At 42.5% G+C, this 26,157-nt stretch overlaps 1 protein-coding gene across 8 annotated transcripts in view; it reads left to right on the top strand.

Moving 5' to 3' along the window:
* The window catches only part of cblb (Cbl proto-oncogene B, E3 ubiquitin protein ligase), a 170,119-nt gene that overhangs the window by 103,384 nt on the left and 40,578 nt on the right, over nucleotides 1-26,157 (top strand). For 7 of the 8 annotated variants that reach the window (XM_086307951.1, XM_086307952.1, XM_086307950.1 and 4 more), the window contains exons 14-15: nucleotides 23,483-23,617; nucleotides 24,205-24,269. In XM_086307951.1, coding sequence (XP_086164077.1) covers nucleotides 23,483-23,617; nucleotides 24,205-24,269 — 200 coding nt within the window. Of the gene's footprint in view, nucleotides 1-136; nucleotides 4,152-23,482; nucleotides 23,618-24,204; nucleotides 24,270-26,157 lie in introns of those variants that run through there. The other variant, XM_086307957.1, reaches the window with a different exon arrangement.

A 26,157-nucleotide genomic window follows, 5' to 3' on the forward strand; every position in this document is an offset into this window, starting at 1 on the left:
GCACAATGTGCTTTGAGGCAGCAGCCAAGAAAGGTGTAGTCTGCGTCTGTGAACACCCGTGTCTACACCTGTGTGCACACCTGTGTGGATCAGCATGCTTGTATTCCAAAGGTTTCTCCATGTAACGATCTGTTAGGGAGTGTGGCGAGCCACAGCCCCATCCCCCAGGGTATGAAGCAGGTATGGAGGAGATCCAGGCCCCAGACATCCAGAGGGCCCAGAGTACAAGGACCCGAGGAGGACCACCAAAAAGGGGGGGAACCGTGCCACCCTCATGGGAAGAGCTGAGTAGAGCCCCAAACGAGAGGTCACCCAGCAGCTACGGAGCAGAGGCCAGAGGAGGTTCCAGCAGTGGCGTGCCCGCGGGCTCTGCCGGCAGCCAGCTGTGTCAGAGAGGACCGAGCTTCAGGTCCAGAGGCTCGGTCCTGGACCGAGCCTCTGGACGGTCCAGGACCGTCCAGAGGCCCTAACCCTAACCCTAACCAAAACCCCTAACCCGCTCAGCCCCAGTCGACAAGAACCACCAACACACCAACGTCTGAGGGCATCAGCCAGCGGCAGGGAGTGTGGTGAGGGGAGATAGGCCTCCGTACTTAGGAGGGCCTGAGATGTACCCAGAGAGGTTGAGTCTAACACCCAACCTGACATATAGACACAGACGAACAGGCGCACGCGGACACAAACGTGCATTCCCACCCCCATATACACAACCAAATACTTGGCACTCACCCAACGTGTAGACAGACACAAATAGACACTGCAGAGACAGTCACACTCCCCAAACATACTCTATATCCCAGGTCCAGGTACCCCCGCCCCCGGAGGGGCAAGCCACACCTAGACCCAGGAGATGTTACCCTTCTCTCTGTGGTGGAGGCAAGCGGACCACCTGCTTATCTGCAGTAGCAGGGAGGCCCCGCATCCCAGACCCCAGTCTGACGGCCAGCACCTCCTCCCAGCCCCCCAGCCCTGACGGCTAACAGAACCAGGGTGAGTGAAGACCCCAAACCTCCCTACCCCCGCTCATATGTAGTGTTGCTGTGTGCTGTTCTAAAGTGCATTTAAAACATCAGAGAGCAGCACAGCTCCTCCCGAAAACCCTTAGTGTCTATATGCATTTAAAATTGAGGGTAGGGCACGGTGGTTAGCACTGTTGCCGCACAGCAAGAAGGTCCTGAGTTCAATTCCACCATCAGGCCGGGGTCTTTCTGTGTGGAGTTTGCATGTTCTCCCCGTGTCTGCGTGGGTTCCCTCCGGGTACTCCGGCTTCCTCCCACCGTCCAAAGACATGCAGTTTGTGGGGATAGGTTAATTGGATAAATCCAAATTGCCACTAGGTGTAAATGTGCGAGTGAATGTGAGTATGAATGGTTGTCTGTCCTTGTGTGTTAGCCCTGCGACAGACTGGCGACCTGTCCAGGGTGTACCCTGCCTCTCGCCCTATGACAGCTGGGATTGGCTCCAGCACCCCCTGCGACCCTGAAAAGGATAAGCGGTAGCGAATGGATGGATGGATGGATGGATGGATGGTAGGGCACCAGCGCCAGAGGTGGGTTGGAATACACCGACCATCCTCTGGATGCTGTAAAACGTGCCCACCCCCAAGGCCCTATATGTATGTGTTATGTGAGAGTGTGAGTAATGTGGATGTCTAGGTTGCAGAATAAAATTGAGGCACAGGCGGCCAGAAGGGGACAGAGGGGGAGTGCCTTCCCTGCACCCTGGTGACATACCTGCACCTCAAGCCCTTGGTGTGTGGGTGGGTGTGGTAGAGCGGGAATAGGGAGGCAGCTGAGGATGGGGAGGGAAGAAAGGGAGGGGCAAGTGGCCCCTCCCTGGGGCCAGCTCCCCCGCTGACCCCAGTAGGCACCCCCACACTCTGGAACCCACCAGGGCAAGAGGGCCCAGGCCCATCCGGACCAGGGCCCGCAGCAGCAGCACCGCCCAGCCCCACAGAGTCCGGGGCAGCCCACCCAACTCCACCCCAGAGAAAACTGCACCCACCCCATCATCCAATCATCTCCCAAACTACACAAGACAATAGACACCCAGGTTGAGTTCATTCTCTACCTCTCCTATATCTCTCCCCCACCTGCAGAGTGAGCTCCTGTAGAGAGACTACCTGCAAAGATATAACAACCTCCCCACCAGTTAGAGAGCCCCCAAGTTGGGCCGATGCACCAGAGGTCCCCTGCACTGGGGCTGAGCCCCCCTGCACCCACCCGCCCACAGCTCCGGTGACACAACAGCCAGGACCCAAGGCCCAGCCAGCACCCCAGACCGGGGGCAGAGCGCACCCAGACCCCCAAGCCTCCACGCCCATCCCGGACCCGCCCAGGGGCAGCCAGGCTACCAGGCCAGTAACCAACATCCGCCAGCACAGACCCTCCCCCATCTCCGCTGTACGCAGCCACAAGGAAAACACCATCCACCAGAGCCCCTAACCAGGTCATGGCCACATCCCCCGGGTTAGGCCCTCCAGGGAAAACGTCCCTAGGGACTCCCCAGACGCCCTAAGGCCGTCCTCAAAGGAGCTTGCAAAGAAAAGCGTCTGGACTTCTTTAAGTTGCTTGAAGACGTTTCACCTCTCATCCGAGAAGCTTCTTCAGTTCTAAGGTCAAATGGTGGAGACTCCCAGATATAAACCTAGTGGGAGTAACCCCCCACAGAGGGACAAAAGGACCCCCTGATGATCCTCTAATCGCCTGAGCCAAGGTGTGAAACTGGGTGTGGGTCCCAATCAGCCAGAGTTTCGGGTGTGTTCATTATGAAACCTGGCCCCACCTTATCATGTGAATTCCTGAGGTCAGATGGCCCAGGATGTGAGTGGGCGTTAAGGCGTCTGGGAAGGGATCTCAAAACTGGATTATAGATGGCAGAGAGTTGGTGTCGTAAACCCCCACCTCTGTTCAAAGATGGTCGCTCACAGTGGACATAGATGGCTTCTTTCACTCCTCTTTCAAACCATCTGTCCTCTCTGTCCAAAATGTGAACATTGGCATCCTCGAAAGAGTGTCCTTTATCCTTAAGATGCAGATGGACTGCTGAGTCTTGTGGCTCTTCTGTGTTGTGCTATGCGCTTGTGAAGTGGCTGTTTGGTCTCTCCAATGTAGAGGTCTGAGCATTCCTCGCTGCACTGTACAGCATACACCACATTGTTAAGTTTGTGTTTTGGCGTTTTGCCGTCCCCACCCCCATATCAACCACAATAGTGAAGGCAGGACCAAACCATGACCCCCCACCCCCACTAGGTGATGAAGCCGATCAAAGGAACCCAAAGAGATTGATCAAATGTGATGGCAGAGGCTGTATCAAGACTAATGTGATCTATTAGATGGTTTTTATATTGGTTAGAATTAAGATTATTTTTATTTTTCCAGTTAATGAGGACCATTTTCTTGGCAATGCATAGGGCCGTAAAAACAACTTTATTTCTGCAGTGACCTCATCCAAGTTGCCCAGCAAGCATACTAAAGGGGAGGCTGGAATGTTACGTTTCAGACACTTTGATAAGTTTTCACATATCTCACGCCAAAACTGCTGAACTGGTGGACAGAACCAAAGAGCGTGGATGTAATTGTCTGGTGTATTTGCTGTGCAGTGTGAGCAGTTGTTGGAAGGCGTATAGCCCATCTTGAACATCCTATGACCAGTATAGTGCACTCTATGTAATATTTTGTATTGTATTAATTGCAAACTGGGATTTCTGATCCATTGAAAGGTTTTTAAGCATATCTGAGACCAAAGGTTTTGGTCTAAGCTGATCGATAAATCTGCTTCCCATTTTGCAATAGGAAGAGATATTGATTCATCTATTTTAGAAAGTGTTCTGTATATTTTAGACAATAATTTGGGGGGTTTTAGACTAAAAAATTGTACCACACTTGGTGGTGTTTGTAATTCAGCTTCACTGGGATTAAATTTCTTTTTTACTATGGATTTAATTTGTTGATATTCCAAAAATCGTTTCTTGGTGATCCCATATTGTGTAACTACTCTGTCAAATGAAATAAAGTCTGTTCCTTCCAATATATGTTCCAAGTATTTAATTCATTTGCAACTCCAATCTGGAAAGTTGATCATATTATTGTTTTGTAATATGTCCGGATTGTTCCAGATAGGTGTACGTTTTCATGGGATTAATGAAGACCCTGTCATTTTTAGAAACTCTCACCATGCTGTCAGAGAAGAGCTGATGTTGCTGCTTTTAAAGCATTCATGTCGTTTGATGTTTGAGCTGATAAATGGTAGGTCTGAAATTTGTAGGTTATTACATAGTGCCTGTTCTACATCTATCCAAGGTTCATCTAAGAGGGTGTGTTTAAACCATGTAGCAGTGATGGTAAATTTGATTCTTTTTACTGAATCGAGTGTTAATGAGTCACTCACCAAAGTGAATCGGGTGTTTTGAGTCATTTGATTCACTGAGTCAGTTGACCAGAGAGTGCAAAAATTTTACATTTTCACTCAAACTTAATTTGTTTCCCTTTTCATGTAAATCCCACTGCTAAGATGAATGATTAAAAAAAAACCAAAACTATTTTATAGAGAAAAAAAGAGCAAAAACATTTCTAAAATTAAGCAATTTCCTATCAAAATTGCTTAATAAACATTTATTTTGTTTATTTGTATTTTATTAGTATTTTCCTTAAGTGTGTCAAATATATATTTTCTCATCTAAATGTCCACTGCGCTGTGAGCCAGGGGGCGGCCTTAACATTGGTTGCCAACCAAGAAGAAGAAGAAGCTGTGAGCCAGCACAGGAGGGAGGGGGTGAGTGAGTGATTCGTTCGTTCGCTCTATGATTCAGCACAGGAGGGAGGGGGTGAGCGAGTCCTGAGTGATTCGCTTACGCTTACGATTCAGCACAGGAGGGAGGGGGTTAGTGAGTCCTGAGTGATTCGTTCGCTCTTTGATTTGCAGAGGAGGGAGGGGGTTAGTGAGTGAGTGAGTGATTCGTTTGCTCTATGATTCAGCACAGGAGGGAGGGGGTGAGCGAGTCCTGAGTGATTCGCTTATGCTTACGATTCAGCACAGGAAGGGAGGGGGTGAGTAGCTCAAATGTGTTGTTTAGCATGTTAGCAGCGCGATGCTACTCTGAACCGAGGAGCTATTTTCTTGATGTGAGCTTCTACTCAGGGTTTTTTCTTCCAGTTCAGAGCAGAAATGCTTTTGTTACGAAACTGGCTGTTGTTTTTCCCCCCCACAATTTTAATTATTAGCTAAATATATTTCTACTAATGGAATTAGTTTGCTAACAGCAACAGGGATGAGTCAGTGAGTCAGTTGGGCTTGTGAATCATGATTCACGAGTCAGTAAAGTGATTCTCGAGTATTGAACGATTCGTTCACGAATCGAACATCACTACCATGTAGAGATGAACTGAAGCCTGTTGGCTAAAAAATAGTGATTAAAGTTAGGCAGATCTAATCCTCCTTTATCCTTGGTCTTTTGTAGTGTTTTTAAGCTGATACATTGGGGTTTATCTTTCCAAAGGAATTTAGAAATATACGAGTCTAGAGATCTGAACCAATCTTGTGATGGCTTATTTGGGATCATTGAAAATAAATAGTTTATTTTTGGCAAGACTATCATTTTTATAGCGGCAACCCTTCCCATGAGTGATATGGATAAAGATTTCCATCTAACCAGATCGCCTTCTACTGTCTTTAAACGTGGGATATGGTTTAATTTAGTGAATTCTGAAAGCTTAGGAGAGACATTAATACCTAAATATTTTATATTTCCAGATTGCAGTAGGGAAGGAGAAGAATTATGGAAGGAGCAATTAATCGGAAGAACTGTAGATTTTGACCAGTTAATTGAATAATCTGAGACACTTGAGAAAGAATTTATCAATGCAAGTACCCCAGAGAGATTGGTTTGTGAATGTTGGAGAAAAAGTAACACATCATCCGCATAAAGGCTGATTTTATGTTCTACATTCTTACATTTTATGCCCTTAATTGTTGTAGCCTGTCTAATTGCTGCTGCTAGTGGCTCAATAAAAATTGCAAACAGTGAAGGGGAGAGTTGGCATCCCTGTCTGGTGCCCCTCAGGAGAGAGAAGCTGGAGGATGTTTGGTCATTTGTTCTGACACAAGCTGTTGGGGAGTTATATAATATTTTTAACCAGTTTATGAAAGAGGATCCAAAACCAAATTTGTGTAAAGTTGCAAATAGAAATTTCCAGTTAACTCTGTCAAATGCTTTTTCCGCATCTAAAGAAAATATTATGGTTTCAATGTTTTTACTGCATGAGTAGTCTATTAAATTAAGTAATCTATGTGTATTTGTTGATGAGTTCCTACCTTTTATGAAACCAGTTTGGTCAGGATGAATTAAAAGGGGGGTTATTTTCTCTAATCTTTTTGAGAGAGCTTTGCAGATTATTTTAAGGTCTACATTAATAAGGGATATTGGACAATAGCTTGAAGGAAATACAGGGTCTTTGCCTGGTTTTAGTAAGAGACTGATATTTGCAGAGTTCATATTTGGTGGTAGTCTACCATTTTCTTTGATTTCCTGCAACATCCTGTGAAAAACTGGTGCCAGAATCGTCCAGAATTCTTTGTAAAAATCTGTTGGAAAACCGTCTGGACCTGGAGCCTTATTATTGGGCATACTTATCAGAGCTTCCTGGAGTTCACCTGGCGTCAGTGGCGAATCCAGTGCCGTTGCTTGGGTGTCTAATAATTTTGGAAGAGTTATGTTGTCGAGAAATTGATCAATTTCATTTTTAGATGGGTTTATTTGTGGTGTATATAAAGTTTCATAGAAATCCCTAAAAAATTTGTTTATTTTTTTAAGATCATATATTGTATTCCCAGATAAATCTTTAACAGCACATATAGTTGTTTTTTCTTTATTGAGTTTTAACTGGTTAGCAAGAAATTGTCCGGATTTGTTACCGTGTTCATAATTTTGCAGACAAAGTCTTTGTACTAAGAATTTAGTCTTTTTATTAATAATTTCATTTAATTCTAGTTTTGTCTTGCATATTTTGTTTAATATTTCTTGATCTTGGTGTGACACAAAGGCTTTTTCTAAGAATTTGATGTTTTTTTCTAGTTCCTGAATATTTTTGTTTTCTTCTTTCTTCTTATGTGATGAGAAAGAGATTATTTTACCTCTCATCACGGCTTGCCCTGCTTCCCAGAGGACAGATGCTGATGTTCCAGGAATGTCATTAAAGCCTAAATATAGAGTCCATTCTTTTTTATTAAAGTATTTGATAAACTCTTCGTCTTTGAGCAGTGATGTATTAAATCTCCAGTTTTTACTTGGTGTAGTATTATTCTTCTGTATTAGTGTTAAAGATACAGGAGCATGATCGCTGACAGCTATAGGATGAATCTCAGTGTCTGAAATGTTACTCAGCAGTGAGCTGCTGACCAGAAAATAATCCAGACGAGAGTAGGAGTGATGAACATGTGAGAAGAAAGAATATTCCTTTCTGTTGGGGTGAAGGGATGAAAAGTCTGTTAAGAATGTGTCATATTTAAGACTTTGAATGTTAGATGATATGTAAAGTCTATCAATCCTTGTTTTGGTTAATGAGTCGAACCTAGTGTAATGTATGGTATGGGGATGCAAGACTCTGTACAGATCACTAAGTGCTGCTTCCTTACAAATTTGAACCAACAATTTACTTTCTCGAGATTCTCTAACCTCAACATTGGATATCCTGTCAGTTGCTTCAGTGGCTCCACATAAAAAATCTCCACATAAAAAATATTAAAACCAATCTCTAACAAATACTTCATTTTTTTTCAGCAATTGCATCTTTTTCGTTCGATCGGGTGCGTTATATACATTAATAATATGCAACTTTTGCCCGTAATAACAGCAATCAACAAGGAGGAGTTGTCCCGGTATTATGTCTCTTCTTTTGATTATATTCACTGTATCCTTTTTGAAGAAAATACCCACTCCGTCAGAGCTGTCTTCCCCCATTGATATTATTGAATGGCCAGGGTTCCACACTTTATTTAATTCATTTATATCTGCATGTATTTTTAATCTCATCTCTTGAAGGCACAACATATCATAGTGTAGCCGTTTTAAGAAATCAGCCTTCGTTCCTCTGCTCTTTTCTGTTCTATCTTGCCATGTCCAGATGTTTGCCATCAAGGAATTGTTAGCCAAATGGCTGAGAAATTTGCATACCATGTTTACACTAGTTACTTTTAATCAGATCAGGGCTATAGAAAAGTTTGAAAGTCAGCAATTCATATACACCTTTCCTGTGTTTGTGATGTTTGGAGAGTCATGTAAATTTATGTCATCTGTGAAACAATTAGAAAAGTCACACCAATGACCACCTTAACTTAAAAAACACACTGAACTTTTCAGGCAAAACTGCCTGACTGTTTTATCAGGTGTTTTCTGCGTTCCATCGCTGATCCCCTCGTAGGTGACACAGAGCCTCGCTCTGCAAGTCACTAAGTTGGGAGCTTGTCACGCCCTTGTTGGAGGAGGGTGCTTTTTCACCCCTCACTCTCGCGTTCCAACGCAGCTGTAGGATGAAAGGGCAGAGCACGCCATACACCCTTGTCGTCTTCCTCAGCGTCTAACGTAGGGATCTTTCTTAACCTTTGTGGTTATTGCTGTGGCTCTGGAATTTTCTCGTTATGACTACTGTGACCCCAAACGACAGGACTCTTGACCTTAACCGCTGTCTGGGTTGTCAGCTTTACGTGGACTGGTCCCTGCTTCCTGCTGGTTCTCTGAAGATTTCTGATCAGCACCCAGTCTCAGTCTGGAGATTCTACCCTTCAGATGATTTCTTCCAGCAATACTCTGGCTACTGCAGCTGTATGTCCTTACTAGAAGGAAAAACTTCTAACCATTTTGAAAGCATCCAGCAGCAGCATTTTACTTTCTGTTCAGTGAACTTCACATGTGGGTTATCAAAAGCTTATCTGTACTAGTGATGTTCAATACTCGAAAATAACTTTACTGGCTCGTGAATCATGATTCACAAGCCCAACTGACTCACTGACTCATTCCTGTTGCTGTTAGCAAACTAATTTCAATAGTAGAAATATATCTAGCTTATAATTAAAATTGTGTGGGGAAACAAACAACAGCCAGTTTCTTAACAAAAACATTTCTGCTCTGAACTGGAAGAAAAAACCCTGAGTAGAAAGCTCACATCAAGACAATAGCTCCTCAGTTCACAGTAGAATCGCTCTGCTAACATGCTAACAGCACATTTGAGTTACTCACCCCCTCCCTTCCTGTGCTGAATCGTAGGGTAATCAGTCACTCAGGACTCACTCACCTCTCCCTTCCTGTGCTGAATCACTCAGGACTCACTGTCACTACCCGATCCGTACCGGAAACCCAATCGATACCCCGCATGCGCGAAAGGTGTCTACTTCCGGTCGAAGCATTTTATGATAGTTACAGGTCAGAGTATCTGTTAAGATGTTAAGAATAACAAGTATCTACGATGGCCCTGAGAGGCCAAACGGACTGCAACTTCAGAAAACACTTGCAAAAAGAAAAATGCTGCAAAAAGATAAACGCTGCAAAAAGAAAAATGCTGCAAAAAGAAAAACGCTGCAAAAAGAAAAACGCTGCAAAAGCACACACAACACAACGGAAATAGGAAAAAAGACAACGGAAATGTATCTGGGGAGACAGTAACCGGACGGACCAGTTGCACAAACCAAAACATGCTAACAAGTGCACTGGGACTGGGAGACACTTCAAAGAAGCTGAGCGGCCAAAGAGTAAACTTTCAAAAGTAAGTTCTGAATATTATGTCACTTATTTATGTGCAAATGTTTAATAATGAGGAACATTAAAACATTACTGTTGGCCACATGCCGGCAAAGTTATGTGACATTAGCGATGTTTGTACTTTCAGCATTTACTTTGTTTTAAAGCCTTTACTTTATACGCTGTTAGATAGTCGACCTTAATCTTACAGAGAATCTGATGATTTTGTGGATAATTAAAGTCAGTCATATATCCAAAAACACAACAAGCTGAAAGTCAGTGATGCTGTTTGGTTTGCAGTCCTGAATATCACGGCACAAGCAGGATTCACTGCACTGTTAATGTTAGCTATGTTATATTGTTGCCTCTGTTCGGTGGTGTCGAGCCAAACGGACTTTAACGTGTGTTTGAACGAGCTGACGGTTCACTCGTTAAGCTGAAAGAAAGATGCTTTAATCACAGGAGTCACACATGTGTCCACTGTACCATCTGGGAACTCTTCTTGTTTAGCACTCGTAATAACACAAACACTAAATCCTCCTTCTCTTGTGTTGTTTTGTAGCAGTGTATACACCTGAGACTGTCACCTGTCTGTCTGTCCTGCACTCTCTCTCTTTTTCTTTCTCTCTGATTGTGGAATAAAAGTATGAACATGTATTTATAAGTTACACTTGTGTCTGAATCCTGCAGCTTATCACACATTTGATTTCCATGTGTGACAACTGCAAGTGTCCAGAGTGAGGACAGACTGAGGGACCCACTGCTGCACATCATCTGTGAGGCTTTGCACCCCTGATGATCCACCAGGACAAACTCAGCAGTGTGTGAGGAAGAGGAGGAGGAAGAGCCAGCAGTAGCTGACAGATGGAGAGAATAGACAGACTGTTCCCTGTTTGTGAAATACTGCTAGAAAAGTTTAAAATCACTAACTGTCTGTCCTGAATCAGTCTTATTAGGTAATGTTCAAATAATTGTATCAGTGTGGGAGAAAGTACTCAGGGCCTTCAGGTTACACACTATGAAAGGCAGCAACAAGTTTAATGTTCAGAAACCTAAAGTATGTATCAGCAGCAGAATGGAGCTAAAAATAAATGTTTGTTTCAGTTCTATGAAGCTTTGAGTATTTTGGATTAGTAGCACTGCTGTGTTTGTTGCATCATATTGCTGTAATTGTTTATTTGCTTTATATATTCTGAGGTAAGTTAATCTATAGTGTTACATCATATTTTATAAGGATGTTATGTGTTTGTATACTTTCTGCCCAGTTTGACCCATTTAGCAGAAGTCAGCCTGTTTAAGGCTCTGATATCTATTCTGTATGACTTAAAAGAAGTTATGACATGTTCTGATTTTCTCACCCAATAAAGAAATATTTAATATATCAGTCTACTCTTCATTTTATCAGAAACAGTTATCACAGCTCGTACATTTTCTTTTTACACATATATGTAAGCATTGAGCCAAATTTAGTAATGCCAACATACTGAAGGAACAACATTTGTCTCTTATATATAATACATCTGTCAAAGATACTTGAGTGTCTTTGAGTGAAGATTTAAGGTGATAGGACATATAAATAGCTGCAACTTGAATCTTTACTGAAGCTCAGTGTTTGGCACAGAGTTCATGTTCACTGCTATAATAACTAATCAGAATCAGAATACTTTATTGATCCCTGGGGGAAATTATTTTTTGTTACAGTGCTCTATTATAAACCAACATAAACCAACATTAAGACAAGACAGACAATACGCTAACTAAGAATAGTACAATATATACACATAAGTCACTCCTTAATAAATAGCTGGAAAAGAAACATGTGTAGTTGTAGCAGTAACCAGTGTGTTAAGTGGATGCATTGTACAGTGAGATGGCCACAGGCAGGAAAGATTTCCTGTGTCGTTCAATGGTGCTTTTCGGTATTCTCAGTCTCTCACTGAACGTGCTCCTGTGACTGACCAGCATGTCATGGAGTGGGTGGGAGGTGTTATCCAACATTGTCTTTATCTTGGACAGCATCCGCCTCTCCGACACCACCTTGAGAGCTCCATCCCCACAACATTACTGGCCTTACGGATTTGTTTATTAAGTCTGTTGGCATCTGCTACCCTCAGCCTGCTCCCCCAGCATGCAACAGCATAGAGGATCACACTGGCCACAACAGAAGATTCTGAGCATTTTCTGGCAGATGTTGAAAGACCTCAGTCGCCTCAAAAAAAAAAAAAAAAAGACGACTCTGGCCCTTCCTGCAAAGTGTTGTGGTGTTTTTTTTTTTTAGCCCAGTTCAGTTTATTGTCAATGTGTACTCCAAGGTATTTATAGTCCTCCACAATGTCAACACTGACCCCCTGGATTGAAACAGAGGTCAAGTGTTTCCTGGTCTTCCTGAAGTCCACGATCAGTTCCTTGGTCTTTGCCACGTTGAGCTGCAGATGATTCTGCTCACACCACGTGATAAAGGAGTCGACCACAGCCCGGTACTCTGTCTCATCATTCCTGCTGATGCATCCCAACACCGCAGAGTCATCAGAAAACTTCTGAAGATGGCAGGTCTCTGTGCAGTGGCTGAAGTCTGTGGTGTAGAGGGTGAAGAGGAAGGGGGAGAGGACAGTCCCCTGTGGTGCCCCTGTGTTGCTGATTACCTTGTCAGACACACACTGTGGGAGACGTACATATTGTGGTCTTCCTGTCAGGTAATCAACAATCCAGGACACCAGGGAAGCATCCACCTGCATCGCTGCTAACTTATCACCCAGGAGGGTCGGCCTGATGGTATTGAAAGCACTAGAAAAGTCAAAAAACATGACCCTCACAGTGCTCGCCGGCTGGTCCAGATGGGTGTAGACACGATTGAGCAGGTAGATGATGGCGTCCTCAGTTCCAAGACGAGGCTGATAAGCGAACTGAAGGGGATGCAGATGTGGTCTTACTATGGGTCGCAGCTGGTCCAGGATGAGCCTTTCCAGGGTCTTCATGATGTGAGAGGTCAGTGCCACGGGCCTGTAATCCTGGGGGCCACTGGGACGTGGTGTCTTTGGTACAGGGACGAGGCATGATGTCTTCCACATCACTGGGACCCTCTGCAGACTCAGAGTCAGACCCCGAATTGGGATACAGCCTATGTATGGCTGTATCCCAATTCAGGGACTGTTTCCCAATTCAGGGTCTGCAGCCTTAAAGTACGCAGCCTCCACGGTCCTCAAGGGCCGCGTACTCAAGGCTTCCGCTAAGGCCGGAAGTGTGACGCTTGTAGCCTTGTGAGATGGGATGGTCTAGCCTCTGCCCAGGTTGCCTAGCAACCATGATACTAACAGCTGGAAACTTTTCATACAACTTTGTTTGACAGAAATGAAGGAGAACATATTTTGTACATTTGTTTCTACATGAGCTTTGTGTGATTTGATAAGTGTCTGAGGCTGAGACCACAGAACTGTAAAACATGATTTTTGGGCTTCATTTCTGTACTGAACAGTCATTTAAGATTAGTTAGTAAATAACAATTAGCTAATGTTGTTCATGAGACTAAAGTCATCTCACTTTGGTAATGTAAATATAATATGGCCAATATTATATTAATCATTATTAGTTATTACAGCAGTGAACATGAACTCTGTGCCAAACACTGAGCTTCAGTAAAGATTCAAGTTGCAGCTATTTATATGTCCTATCACCTTAAATCTTCACTCAAAGACACTCAAGTATCTTTGACAGTGTATATATAGATGTATTATATATAAGAGACAAATGTTGTTCCTTCAGTATGTTGGCATTACTAAATTTGGCTCAATGCTTACATATATGTGTAAAAAGAAAATGTACGAGCTGTGATAACTGTTTCTGATAAAATGAAGAGTAGACTGATATATTAAATATTTCTTTAATGGGTGACAAAATCAGACCATGTCATAACTTCTTTTAAGTCATACAGAATAGATATCAGAGCCTTAAACAGGCTGACTTCTGCTAAATGGGTCAAACTGGGCAGAAAGTATACAAACACATAACATCCTTATAAAATATGATGTAACACTATAGATCAACTTACCTCAGAATATCCATCCATCCATTCGCTTCCGCTTATCCTTTTCAGGGTCGCGGGGGGCGCTGGAGCCTATCCCAGCTGTCATAGGGCGAAAGGCGGGGTACACCCTGGACAGGTCGCCAGTCTGTCGCAGGGCAATACCTCAGAATATATAAAGCAAATAAACAATTACAGCAATATGATGCAACAAACACAGCAGTGCTACTAATCCAAAATACTCAAAGCTTCATAGAACTGAAACAAACATTTATTTTTAGCTCCATTCTGCTGCTGATACATACTTTAGGTTTCTGAACATTAAACTTGTTGCTGCCTTTCATAGTGTGTAACCTGAAGGCCCTGAGTACTTTCTCCCACACTGATACAATTATTTGAACATTACCTAATAAGACTGATTCAGGACAGACAATTAGGGATTTTAAACTTTTCTAGCAGTCCTTCACAAACAGGGAACAGTCTGTCTATTCTCTCCATCTGTCAGCTGCTGCTGGCTCTTCCTCCTCCTCTTCCTCACACACTGCTGAGTTTGTCCTGGTAGATCATCAGGGGTGCAAAGCCTCACAGATGATGTGCAGCAGTGGGTCCCTCAGTCTGTCCTCACTCTGGACACTTGCAGTTGTCACACATGGAAATCAAATGTGTGATAAGCTGCAGGATTCAAACACAAGTGTAACTTATAAATACATGTTCATACTTTTATTCCACAATCAGAGAGAAAGAAAAAGAGAGAGAGTGCAGGACAGACAGACAGGTGACAGACTCAGGTGCATACACTGCTACAAACAGGAGGATTTAGTGTTTGTGTTATTACGAGTGCTAAACAAGAAGAGTTCCCAGATGGTACAATGGACACATGTGTGACTCCTGTGATTAAAGCATCTTTCTTTCAGCTTAACGAGTGAACCGTCAGCTCGTTCAAACACACGTTAAAGTCCGTTTGGCTCGACACCACCGAACAGAGGCAACAATATAACATAGCTAACATTAACAGTGCAGTGAATCCTGCTTGTGCCGTGATATTCAGGACTGCAAACCAAACAGCATCACTGACTTTCAGCTTGTTGTGTTTTTGGATATATGACTGACTTTAATTATCCACAAAATCATCAGATTCTCTGTAAGATTAAGGTCGACTATCTAACAGCGTATAAAGTAAAGGCTTTAAAACAAAGTAAATGCTGAAAGTACAAACATCGCTAATGTCACATAACTTTGCCGGCATGTGGCCAACAGTAATGTTTTAATGTTCCTCATTATTAAACATTTGCACATAAATAAGTGACATAATATTCAGAACTTACTTTTGAAAGTTTACTCTTTGGCCGCTCCGCTTCTTTGAAGTGTCTCCCAGTCCCAGTGCACTTGTTAGCATGTTTTGGTTTGTGCAACTGGTCCGTCCGGTTACTGTCTCCCCAGAAACATTTCCGTTGTCTTTTTTCCTATTTCCGTTGTGTTGTTTTTCTTTTTGCAGCGTTTTTCTTTTTGCAGCGTTTTTCTTTTTGCAGCATTTTTCTTTTTGCAGCATTTTTCTTTTTGCAAGTGTTTTCTGAAGTTGCAGTCAGTTTGGCCTCTCAGGGCCACAGTAAGTATCCCTTAAAATGTTTCCGATAATGAAACATTTAATATAATGTAGACTAAAACAAAAAAATAAAAAGATAGTGACAGATCGGGACTCCCGATCCTTACTGCGCATTTGCAAAGTCGGACCGTACAAATCGGGTCTACCCGATCCGTACCGCGCATGTGCAGGGGTTTTCTTCTTCTTCTGTTCGTTTAATGGCAGTGCACGAGGATACCGCCACCTGCTGACTGAGTGAATGAACCCTATTGTAAACTGAATTAGCGTCATTTCAAACGTGTGTTAAATTTGATTTAGTGATAATCGAGTGTGTTTATGCTTGTCTGTGAGGAGAGGATTGTTGGAATAGTGATGATGATGTGCGCTATCACTGTCAATTGTCAGTAAAGACTTCATCTGGCTGATGAATCTACACGTGAGATATTACAAAGTCTGCATTATTAACTCTGTAATTAGGCGCCATTCTTCTTATTTTACGGCGCTGTTGCTCAATCAGGGGACACTCTCTGTTGAGGAGAAAAGCATGAATTTCTTTGTATACAGATTATCCATTGTTTAAATGTCCCGGGCAGTCGAAAAGGAGGCAGAGCTGTTGAGAAATGCTAGGAGCTAACTGGGCGCTAACCGTATCATTCAAATTTTTATTTATTTTTTTATTAGTAATATAAACATACAAACAAAATGCACCATATATTACAGATTCAGAGAATAGACATTTCTTACATATTAGCAACTTTCATACATAGTGAAAATAAAATATAAAGATGGGCTCACATAATTTAACAAATTATTAACTCACTAAATCAAAATCTTCCATAAAGGAAACAAAAAAAGCAGCCTTTTTCTTTTTAACTAAAGTCAAAGATTTAACCGTATCATTCAAATATATTGAATGTCGCAATGTTGGCAAAGAGAGGAAGTGACGTAAGATTTGCGCATGCGGGGTGCCGATCGGGTTTCCGGTACGGATCGGGTAGTGACAACGCTCACTCACCGCCTCCCTCCTGGCTCACAGCTTCTTCTTCTTCTTCTTGGTTGGCAACCAGAGTTAAGGAGCATTACCGCCCCCTGGCAAACAGCTCAGTGGACATTTAGATGAGAAAATATATATTTGACACATTTGAGGAAAATACTAATAAAAAAAAATAAAAAAAAATGTTCCCTTTAGAAATCTTTAATTTTTTTTTTTGCTCTTTTTTGAGAGCAAAAATAGTTGTTTTTCTTTTTCAGTCACTCATCTTAGCAGTATTTACATGAAAACAAATTAAGTTAGGGTTAGGGGTACATTTTTTGCACTCTCTGTTCAACTGACTCAGTGACTCAAATGACTCAAAAACCCGATTCACTTTGGTGAGTGACGCATTCAAACCCGATTCAGTAAAAAGAATAGAATTTACCATCACTAATCTGTACCACCTGTAGAGTTTTAATACCTGTACATGAATTGTTAGTCACACAAATCATAGAAAAAAATAATTGAAAATCATAGAAATATCACGAAATAGTTTTAAACCTGTGCTAGGAAATGAAATTAGCATGGTTTTCATGTTAATTCTGCTTAACTACTGGTTTTACCACCGCATCTGCTCTGTAATTGCCTAGAAAACAGAATCTTGAGTTAATATAAACTTCACATTTACGAACAACTGTAGGTCAGAGGAGTAATAAGGCATCCAGCACTGCAGCCACAAGTTTGTCATGTGCAATGGATTTTCCTGAATCATTAAAAAAAGTCATTGTTCCCATAATATGCCCAAATCATGGATCATCCCGTGTGTATTTAGAATTAGGCATAGTGACTGGTCATAAGTAATGTCACTCACTTGTTTCAATGTTATGAGCTCAGCAACTTGAGATAAATACTGATATAATAATTAGCCCAACGCTAAGATGTTCTGTGATTACTTCACATCCTGCTTTATTTTTACTGTCTGTGTGATGCCAAATCCTCCACAAAGACCTTCAGGAAAAAAACAACATTAGCCAGTTATGCATCCTGTAGATCAGATCTGGACAAATAGATTCTAGAAATAGCTGCAACAAAATCATGTGGTTAGCCATCAGCTCCTGTGAAATAAGTTATTCTGGGTTTAACACAGTACATTCTTCAACTGTGACATTTGGCATTTTCCAACAATACATTATGGCATCATAAACAACAAAGCTAGTAAATACATAGATTTCTCTACAAGAAACAGTTACACTGAAAGTGGCAGTTAAGGGTTGAGTTTGCACGGCCCACAAGCTTATGTGAACCTAGATAGTCTTCCCATCTCTGGTCGCTGCCCGCTCCTGTGAAAACAAAACCAAACAACGCACAAACATCCACCCTTTTCTAACTGTTTTTTGTGAATTGTTTAACAGCATTTACTAATCCTAAACTTGGTGCAGTCTTTAATCTCAGTTTCAAGTCAGTCAAAGCTTTATTTACATTATCAGTCTGTCACAGTCCAGTCAGTCCCTTCACATTTGTCATTGCTGAGAGTGGAGCCTCTCGCGCACATATTTGAGTATCCACTAATAGCAATACGATGTCATATCAAAAAAAGAAAAAACAATTCTTTATGATTTTGGAATGGATTGAATCGCTACAACCTTTTTACACAGAGGGACTTACTGTCGCGTGAGATCACGTGTCCCAGACGAGTGAATTTCTCCAAAGCCCATTGTAATCTGAAGAATCACACTTTGCAAATGTTTCCAGTAAGGATGTTTCATAGCGCTTTCGTATCAATCTTGCAGGCCTGCTGAAAAGAGAGCTGATTGTTAAATCATCAGCACACAAAATATCATGCCCTGGAGGGGTGACACCTGACAGGTTTTATTTAAGTGCACTGTTACAAAAAAAACCCCCTAAAACATTAGGTCTAGTTTTAGGACATGTCCAAGCATAAGGCTGTCATTCTCTTAGAAAGAGAAAACAGACCCAAACTGACTTATAGGATCAGCCTAACACTAAAACAAAACAAAAACGTCAGCCAGATAAATCACAGAAAAAATGTGTTTTTCTGGTGGAACAGTATGGTGTGAGGATTAGAACTTCAGGTGCCATGAGATGCAGTAGTGCATTCACTGTTTCTGGCTTTTTTTGTTGTTTATGCTTACTTGGTCTGAACTCAGACTTAAGACTCACTACCCCGTTCATTTCCCCCACATCATATCCACTGGTTGCCCACAAGTGCTCTGAGATGTCACACAGTTCTGGAGAGTCTGGGGTCAACTGGCATAGTTCCACCAGATAAATTTTTGTTAGCAGCTGCACAGTTCACACAACACTAATGTTTACTGTCAGATGCTTCCTAAACACCTTATTGCAATGTTTCATCCCTGGAATGTGAGTTTCTTCCTCAGGTCTGTACTGTTGCACTAATCATAAACCCAATCATTTTATTTAGCATTTAAAATAAAAATATGTGAGATGATGTCATGTATTTCACTTGACAAAGCAAGTTTGTTCCCATATAATCAGGTGTGTGTGTATGTCTATGTGCAAGCTTCACATACATCAGAAACCGGAAACTCAGTCTGTTAGTCTCCACTCATTCGCAACATTCTGCTCACTTGTGTTATAATTAAATGATCGTTCCCTGATCTAATAACAATCAACTAATTTACATATCAATTCATAACCCACTAAGTTTACAGGACAAGATGATAACAGCTGGTTTGTAATCTTTAATCAGTCCCACATCATATTTAGACTTGGCCCACAGGCCGTCAGGCACCTCTGATCAACAGTGGGATCAAACAGTTCAAATGAGCAAACAGTGAACAGTATAACAATAGACAGCATAACTGTTTTATAAGCAATCATTTTTTAGGGTGAACAACACTTTTGGGTCCTCCCTGACTTGCCAATCACAAGCTCTTTTACAATTGTGCACAAATCTGCCCAGGTCTTCCCACCTGTAGTCAGCAGACCTAGCAAGGAAGATGTGTGGGGTGGATGCATCCATTATAAATAACCTTTTGTTCTTTAGTGAGGGAAATCGCAAGTGCAGCAAATGTAAAGCTCTAAAATAAGCATTTCATTGTTAGTTTATCATGTTCAACTCTTTACCACTCCTCCCCATGTCTCTCATCAGGGCTCTGCGAAGCACAGTGAAAAGTGCAGTGCAGGCCATCAGCGGCCAAAAATGGCATCTGGAGGCATGCAGTCACGTGCTGTTTGTAAAAAAAAACAAACAGAAAAAAAACTTTCAGTGAGCAGCCCTGCCCCCAGCTTCCATTCATACACGAAGGCAGGGGTCACAGGGCTGTATTTCACCATTGCATGGTCACATTCTGACTGTGTGATTGTAATGCCATCATGGCAGGAGATCAAATTTATGTTTAATTTACACATTAAGTAAATTTACTGGACATGAGTCTGACAAAACTTTTAACTTTTGGCCCTGTCCGTCAATTCAGGACAGGGGAATGGTGAAATTATCTCTTTGAACATGGCCTGTTGCAGAGACAGTGTGGGTGTACCTTCTAATGTTGGCTGGAATTTCAGGGTGAGAGTGTAACACAGAGTGGCTCCGTAGTCTACAAGAAATTCCACCTTCTCACCACACACAGACATTGTATACATAGGCAGAGATTTATAGGCTTTGTTTGTTAAATGCACATATTTGCCCTTTGGATGGCATGAAATGTGTTCTAAGTGTGGCTTCTTGCAGCAGTCTCTGTGTTTGTGTATGTGTGTGTGTGGAGCACTTTTTTTCCGTAGCACTTGTTAGCGAAGCTTTCTTCATTGCGTCAGCATGTGTGTGCGTCCGTGTTTGTGTGTGGCTCTTGTATCACTCCTCACTGTATCAGTGTGTGTATATATGTAGGTTTGTGTTTTTGCGTCACTTCCCTGTTCTGGCGTCTTGGGAAAACCATGACCTGAAGCGTCCCCTGGGGTCCTGCCCTGCTCCTCTTAGTCTGCTTGCAGCCACCACTGCTGCTGGTTCTGGTTCTGGTTCTCCCTCTCTCCTCCTTTTTCACATTTTTTTCTTCCACTTTTTTTCCCTTCCAAAACTGCTTTCTCTTCTCTCCACCCATACTTTCAAACACCTCTCTTTCATCATTCATTCAATCCACATCAACTGACTTTCTTTTCAACATTTCTTTTTCTTTCTCACGACATATTTCATGCTTTCTTTCTACATTTTTTACCATTGAGTCAAAGACTGAGTTCTCACTTTGATCACCCAGTTGAGCGTGCGTGACAGTCCACGCCCCAGCCCTTAATTCGGCCGTGCTGACTGTCATCCCATGTTATTCGGTAAGCGTCCTTAGCAAAGCCTTTTGCCTTCTACAGACCAAACATGCTAAAATACTGCCGCCTAACGCCAGTCCCCCGGCGCCTAGGGTTTTTTTCTGCAGACTCTAAGCTACTCGGCCGACCTCCCATGAGCCACTGCCCCAGGGGCCATTAGATCCTGTGTGTAGCTGAGACCTCAGGAAATTGCTCTGTACTTAAGCCCAGAACTTCTCCGTGAAATATCACGGAGGTGCGCCATGACTCACCCACCCTTTGGCCTGACCAAACGGAGAACCCAAGTGACTTATACATCCATATATGACATAGGTTGGACACAGCTCACCAGTGCAGATTCTCCCCTAGTTCTTTTGGATGATCTCGGTGTTTCGCTGAGGACTCGCCTCACAACTCCCCCTTTTTGAAGCTTTAGTGGGACCGAGGATTGACTTTTTGCCTTGGGGTGATCAGCCGTCTTTGGAGTTCCCACACTCGGAGCATCCTGTTTGTGATGCCAAACTTGTCATGGAATTTTGTAAATAAAGTCTGCAACACAGAAAGAGCTGTGGTCAAGCTATTTATTACTGCGCAGGAGAGCCAACACACACATCAAACATCACAGTTCACAGTCGTGCCAGCTCTACCCTTGGGGTGTCTCAGCTCCTCTTTTATACCCCCTCCCCACACACAACTTTCTGTATCTTTTAGTTACAACAGGCTTCTGTCCCATGGGCAGTGGCTGGGCAGAGCATCTTCCACTATCTTTTCCCAGGAAGCTGCTGGCATCTGTCATCTTGGGAGTTTCGTCCTTCTACACCCTAACAGTTAGCAGATAACATAGTGAAACATCATTAGGCCTAGCTAAGCAGTTCTTTATGAGGTCATACTGACACACACTTGCGTCATCTTAAGCAGGCAAAGGTTATACAAAAATCATACACTAATTTACTGTGTACTGTGAGGATTTAGATTTATCCTCACATAAATCTAAATGTGAGGATAAACTAGAATTTTCCATAACAGGGAGTATATATGAAACTCTTCTTTTGTTTTCTCTGTGGTTTCAGATCTTTTACCAATGATGTCTACAGGTTAAGGCAAATCTGATGGTTAGAAACTGCCAAAAGTAATGGCTGAATGATAATAGCCTTTTAGCTTTTAGATTAGATATTCTGTGTATCCAGATGTACTGGAGGCAGGAGATAGAGCTGATACTTCTGATGAAGATTTAACCCAAAGAGGAGGCTAAAACTGAAAAAGTATTGTGTGATTGTGCGATTGATGTACATATACTTTCAAATGTTGGCATCTGCCTTCCACTGAAACCAAAATTGAGTACTTTGGCATCAACTCAAACCACTGTGTTTGGAGGAAGAGAAATGCTGAGTATGACCCAAATAACACCAGTCCCACAGTCAAGTAAGAAGTGGAAACATTATGCTTTGGGGCAGTTTGTCTAAGGGTAGAGGATGACTTCACTACATTGACAGGGAAAAGGACCGGACCATGTTTCTTTTTACTATAGAAAGTAAAATGTTGGATGAGAACCTCCTTCCCTCAACCAAATCACTAAAGATGGGCCGTGTATGGCAGCGGTCCCCAACCTTTCTTGCACCACGGACCGATTTAATGTCAGATAATATTTTCATGGACTGGCCTTTAAGGTAAAATGATACGACCAAGACAAAAACTGTGGTATTTTGTAAATATAGTAATAAACACAAATTCACTGTGTAGTTGTGTCCTCCTCTCTGCCCCTTAATGCTCTCTGGTCGCTATGGTAATGTGTAAATATTTCTTTCAAAATAAGACACACAACTACAACACGGGAAAAGTTAACAATAAAAACCCTGAAAACCATAAATTTGACACCCAAGCATCAACTCTCGTAGCCATCAACCAGACCACTCACGGACCTGTACCGGTCTGTGGCCCGAGGGTTGGGGACCGCTGGTGTATGGGACTTGTGGCTATAGAGTGGCTATAGAAGAAGGTTGTGAAGTAAATAGCCTGCATTTGTATAGCGCTTTTCTAGTCCCTAAGGACCCCAAAGTGCTTTACACTACATTCAGTCATTTATCCATTCACACACTGGCAAGCTACATTGTAGCCACAGCTGCCCTGGGGCGCACTGACAGAGGCAAGGCTGCCGGACACCGGCGCCAGCGGGCCCTCTGACCACCACCAGTAGGCAAACATGGGGTTAGTATCTTGCCCAAGGATATTTGGCATGCAGCCAGGAGGCAACCTGGGATCGAACCACCGATCTTCTGATTAGTGGCTGACCTGCTCTGCCACCTGAGCTACAGCCACCCTGGCCTTATCAGTCTCCTGACCTCATTACTATAGCAAGCTGAAACTTGAAGCTGCCAACCAGGCAACCAAGAAACCTAAAAGACCAAAATCCCACCTGAGAGATATGAAAACCTGATAATAAGAAATTATGCCAAGAAAGTTAGTATTCTTGACCAAGTACTAAAACAAGTATTTGATCTTGTGGAGCAAAACCTAATTTCACTCAATGACATGCAAATCTGTTTATAATAACTTTTCAGGGGGTTTTAACTCTTATTTTTTCTGGGTTGTTTTTTTGGTTGAATTCTGTCTCTATGCAATTAGAGACTATTCATTGTTTTGGAAATGAATAAACTTACAAAGTAGCTCGAATAATTATTCCTCCGACTGTATCTAAACTTTCCTTGGTCTGACAAACCTAACCAACATAATAAGACATCTTGAACAATTTTTGAGAGAAATACACCCCTTTGACAGGAGCAAACCTCTGACAGAAAAAGGGTTAGAAAGGGCTTTTGCATAAGATTCCCTCTTATAGTTAACCATTAGACAAACTAGCTAATGTAGTCAAAGGTTGTTTTGACAAATCAAATGTCATCTTTGCAGATCCTCCAACCCTTTTTGCAGCCCTGTGTTAGAACAACATCAAGGGGCAATGGAAGGACCGGAGGGCAACTATCACATTCCTTCATCCAGTCTGTGCCTGAGTCAGACTCCTGTCTGCATCACTGTAGCAAGCAGGTATTGGTCTTCACACACATGGTATATTGTTAGTTCCATAGGTAGTTGGTCAGACATAATTTTTGTAGTTTTGCCTCTATTCACCACCACAGTGAATGAAACATTCATAAAGATAAAATTGATTGAATGCAGATTTTCAGCTGTAACTCAAGACTTTTAATAAAAATGTTTAGCAATTTTTGCCTTTAGAACAGCAGTCATTCTTCATGACATAGATTCAGCAGTGTATTGGAATCATTCCTCTGGGTTTTTGGCAAACCCAGAGGAATTGGCGAAACACCAGAAGGACAAAACATCAGCTACTGCTAGACAGAGCAGTTGCCCAAGACTTGTCTTCACCTTTGACCTTGCTTCTCCAGCTCCTCTCTCTGTCCTTAGTATTTCTCCAGCTTCTCACGTTCTTCTTCACATTGTTCTTCCTGATGTAGCTATCACTTTATATAGCTACATCTATTATTACGGCCTTCTTCCTCTGCTTGTCCACCACTACTATGTCCAGTTGGTTTGCCTTCAACAGTTTTCTGTCTGTATGTCATTAGAGTTTAGTTGGGGTGCTGTGATTCAGTTACATTTTGTTGCTCATGCAGGTCCTTGGAAAATAGCCCTCCAGAGCTGTCCTTTGAGGAGGAGAAGCCCTGGTGCCTTGAGCCTGGTGAGTCTTTCAAGTGTTAATTAATTTACATTTTTGGCTCATATATTGTTGTTATAAGCAGGCCAGGCTACATCGTTTTTTCATGTTTTGATTAAGGGACCCGTTGAGGCAGAAATTACCTTCTGTATAGTTAAAATAAAAGAGTACAAGAAAACTTTCTGGAGAAATCGTGGTGGGATTGTTGCTACTGGCAGACTACAGTGGGGCAAAAAAGTATTTAGTCAGCCACTGATTGTGCAAGTTCCCCCACTTAAAATGATGACAGAGGTCAGTAATTTGCACCAGAGGTACACTTCAACTGTGAGAGACAGAATGTGAAAAAAAAATCCATGAATCCACATGGTAGGATTTGTAAAGAATTTATTCGTAAATCAGGGTGGAAAATAAGTATTTGGTCAATAACAAAAATACAACTCAATACTTTGTAACATAACCTTTGTTGGCAATAACAGAGGTCAAACGTTTACTATAGGTCTTTACCAGGTTTGCACACACAGTAGCTGGTATTTTGGCCCATTCCTCCATGCAGATCTTCTCGAGAGCAGTGATGTTTTGGGGCTGTCGCCGAGCAACACGGACTTTCAACTCCCGCCACAGATTTTCTATGGGGTTGAGGTCTGGAGACTGGCTAGGCCACTCCAGGACTTTCAAATGCTTCTTACGGAGCCACTCCTTTGTTGCCCGGGCGGTGTGTTTTGGATCATTGTCATGTTGGAAGACCCAGCCTCGTTTCATCTTCAAAGTTCTCACTGATGGAAGGAGGTTTTGGCTCAAAATCTCACGATACATGGCCCCATTCATTCTGTCCTTAACACGGATCAGTCGTCCTGTCCCCTTGGCAGAAAAACAGCCCCATAGCATGATGTTTCCACCCCCATGCTTCACAGTAGGTATGGTGTTCTTGGGATGCAACTCAGTATTCTTCCTCCTCCAAACACGACGAGTTGAGTTTATACCAAAAAGTTCTACTTTGGTTTCATCTGACCACATGACATTCTCCCAATCCTCTGCTGTATCATCCATGTGCTCTCTGGCAAACTTCAGACGGGCCTGGACATGCACTGGCTTCAGCAGCGGAACACGTCTGGCACTGCGGGATTTGATTCCCTGCCGTTGTAGTGTGTTACTGATGGTGACCTTTGTTACTTTGGTCCCAGCTCTCTGCAGGTCATTCACCAGGTCCCCCCGTGTGGTTCTGGGATCTTTGCTCACCGTTCTCATGATCATTTTGACCCCACGGGATGAGATCTTGCGTGGAGCCCCAGATCGAGGGAGATTATCAGTGGTCTTGTATGTCTTCCATTTTCTGATGATTGCTCCCACAGTTGATTTTTTCACACCAAGCTGCTTGCCTATTGTAGATTCACTCTTCCCAGTCTGGTGCAGCTCTACAATACTTTTCCTGGTGTCCTTCGAAAGCTCTTTGGTCTTGGCCATGGCGGAGTTTGGAGTCTGACTGTTTGAGGCTGTGGACAGGTGTCTTTTATACAGATGATGAGTTCAAACAGGTGCCATTCATACAGGTAACGAGTGGGGGACAGAAAAGCTTCTTACAGAAGACGTTACAGGTCTGTGAGAGCCAGAGATTTTCCTTGTTTGAGGTGACCAAATACTTATTTTCCACCCTAATTTACGAATAAATTCTTTACAAATCCTACCATGTGAATTCATGGAATTTTTTTTCACATTCTGTCTCTCACAGTTGAAGTGTACCTCTGGTGCAAATTACTGACCTCTGTCATCATTTTAGGTGGGGGAACTTGCATAATCGGTGGCTGACTAAATACTTTTTTGCCCCACTGTAGGTCTGGGGCTATTGGTGGCACTAAAAACCTTGTTGCTACAGTTTGCTGCTGTAAAGTGAAAACAGGCATACCTACTAAAGAGG

This window comes from Aulonocara sp. 'chitande type north' Nkhata Bay, linkage group LG10 (genome assembly GCF_057382095.1).
Source record: "Aulonocara sp. 'chitande type north' Nkhata Bay isolate Kocher_YH1m ecotype deep benthic linkage group LG10, A_spYH_male_GT1.1, whole genome shotgun sequence".
NCBI classification, from domain to species: domain Eukaryota; kingdom Metazoa; phylum Chordata; class Actinopteri; order Cichliformes; family Cichlidae; genus Aulonocara; species Aulonocara sp. 'chitande type north' Nkhata Bay.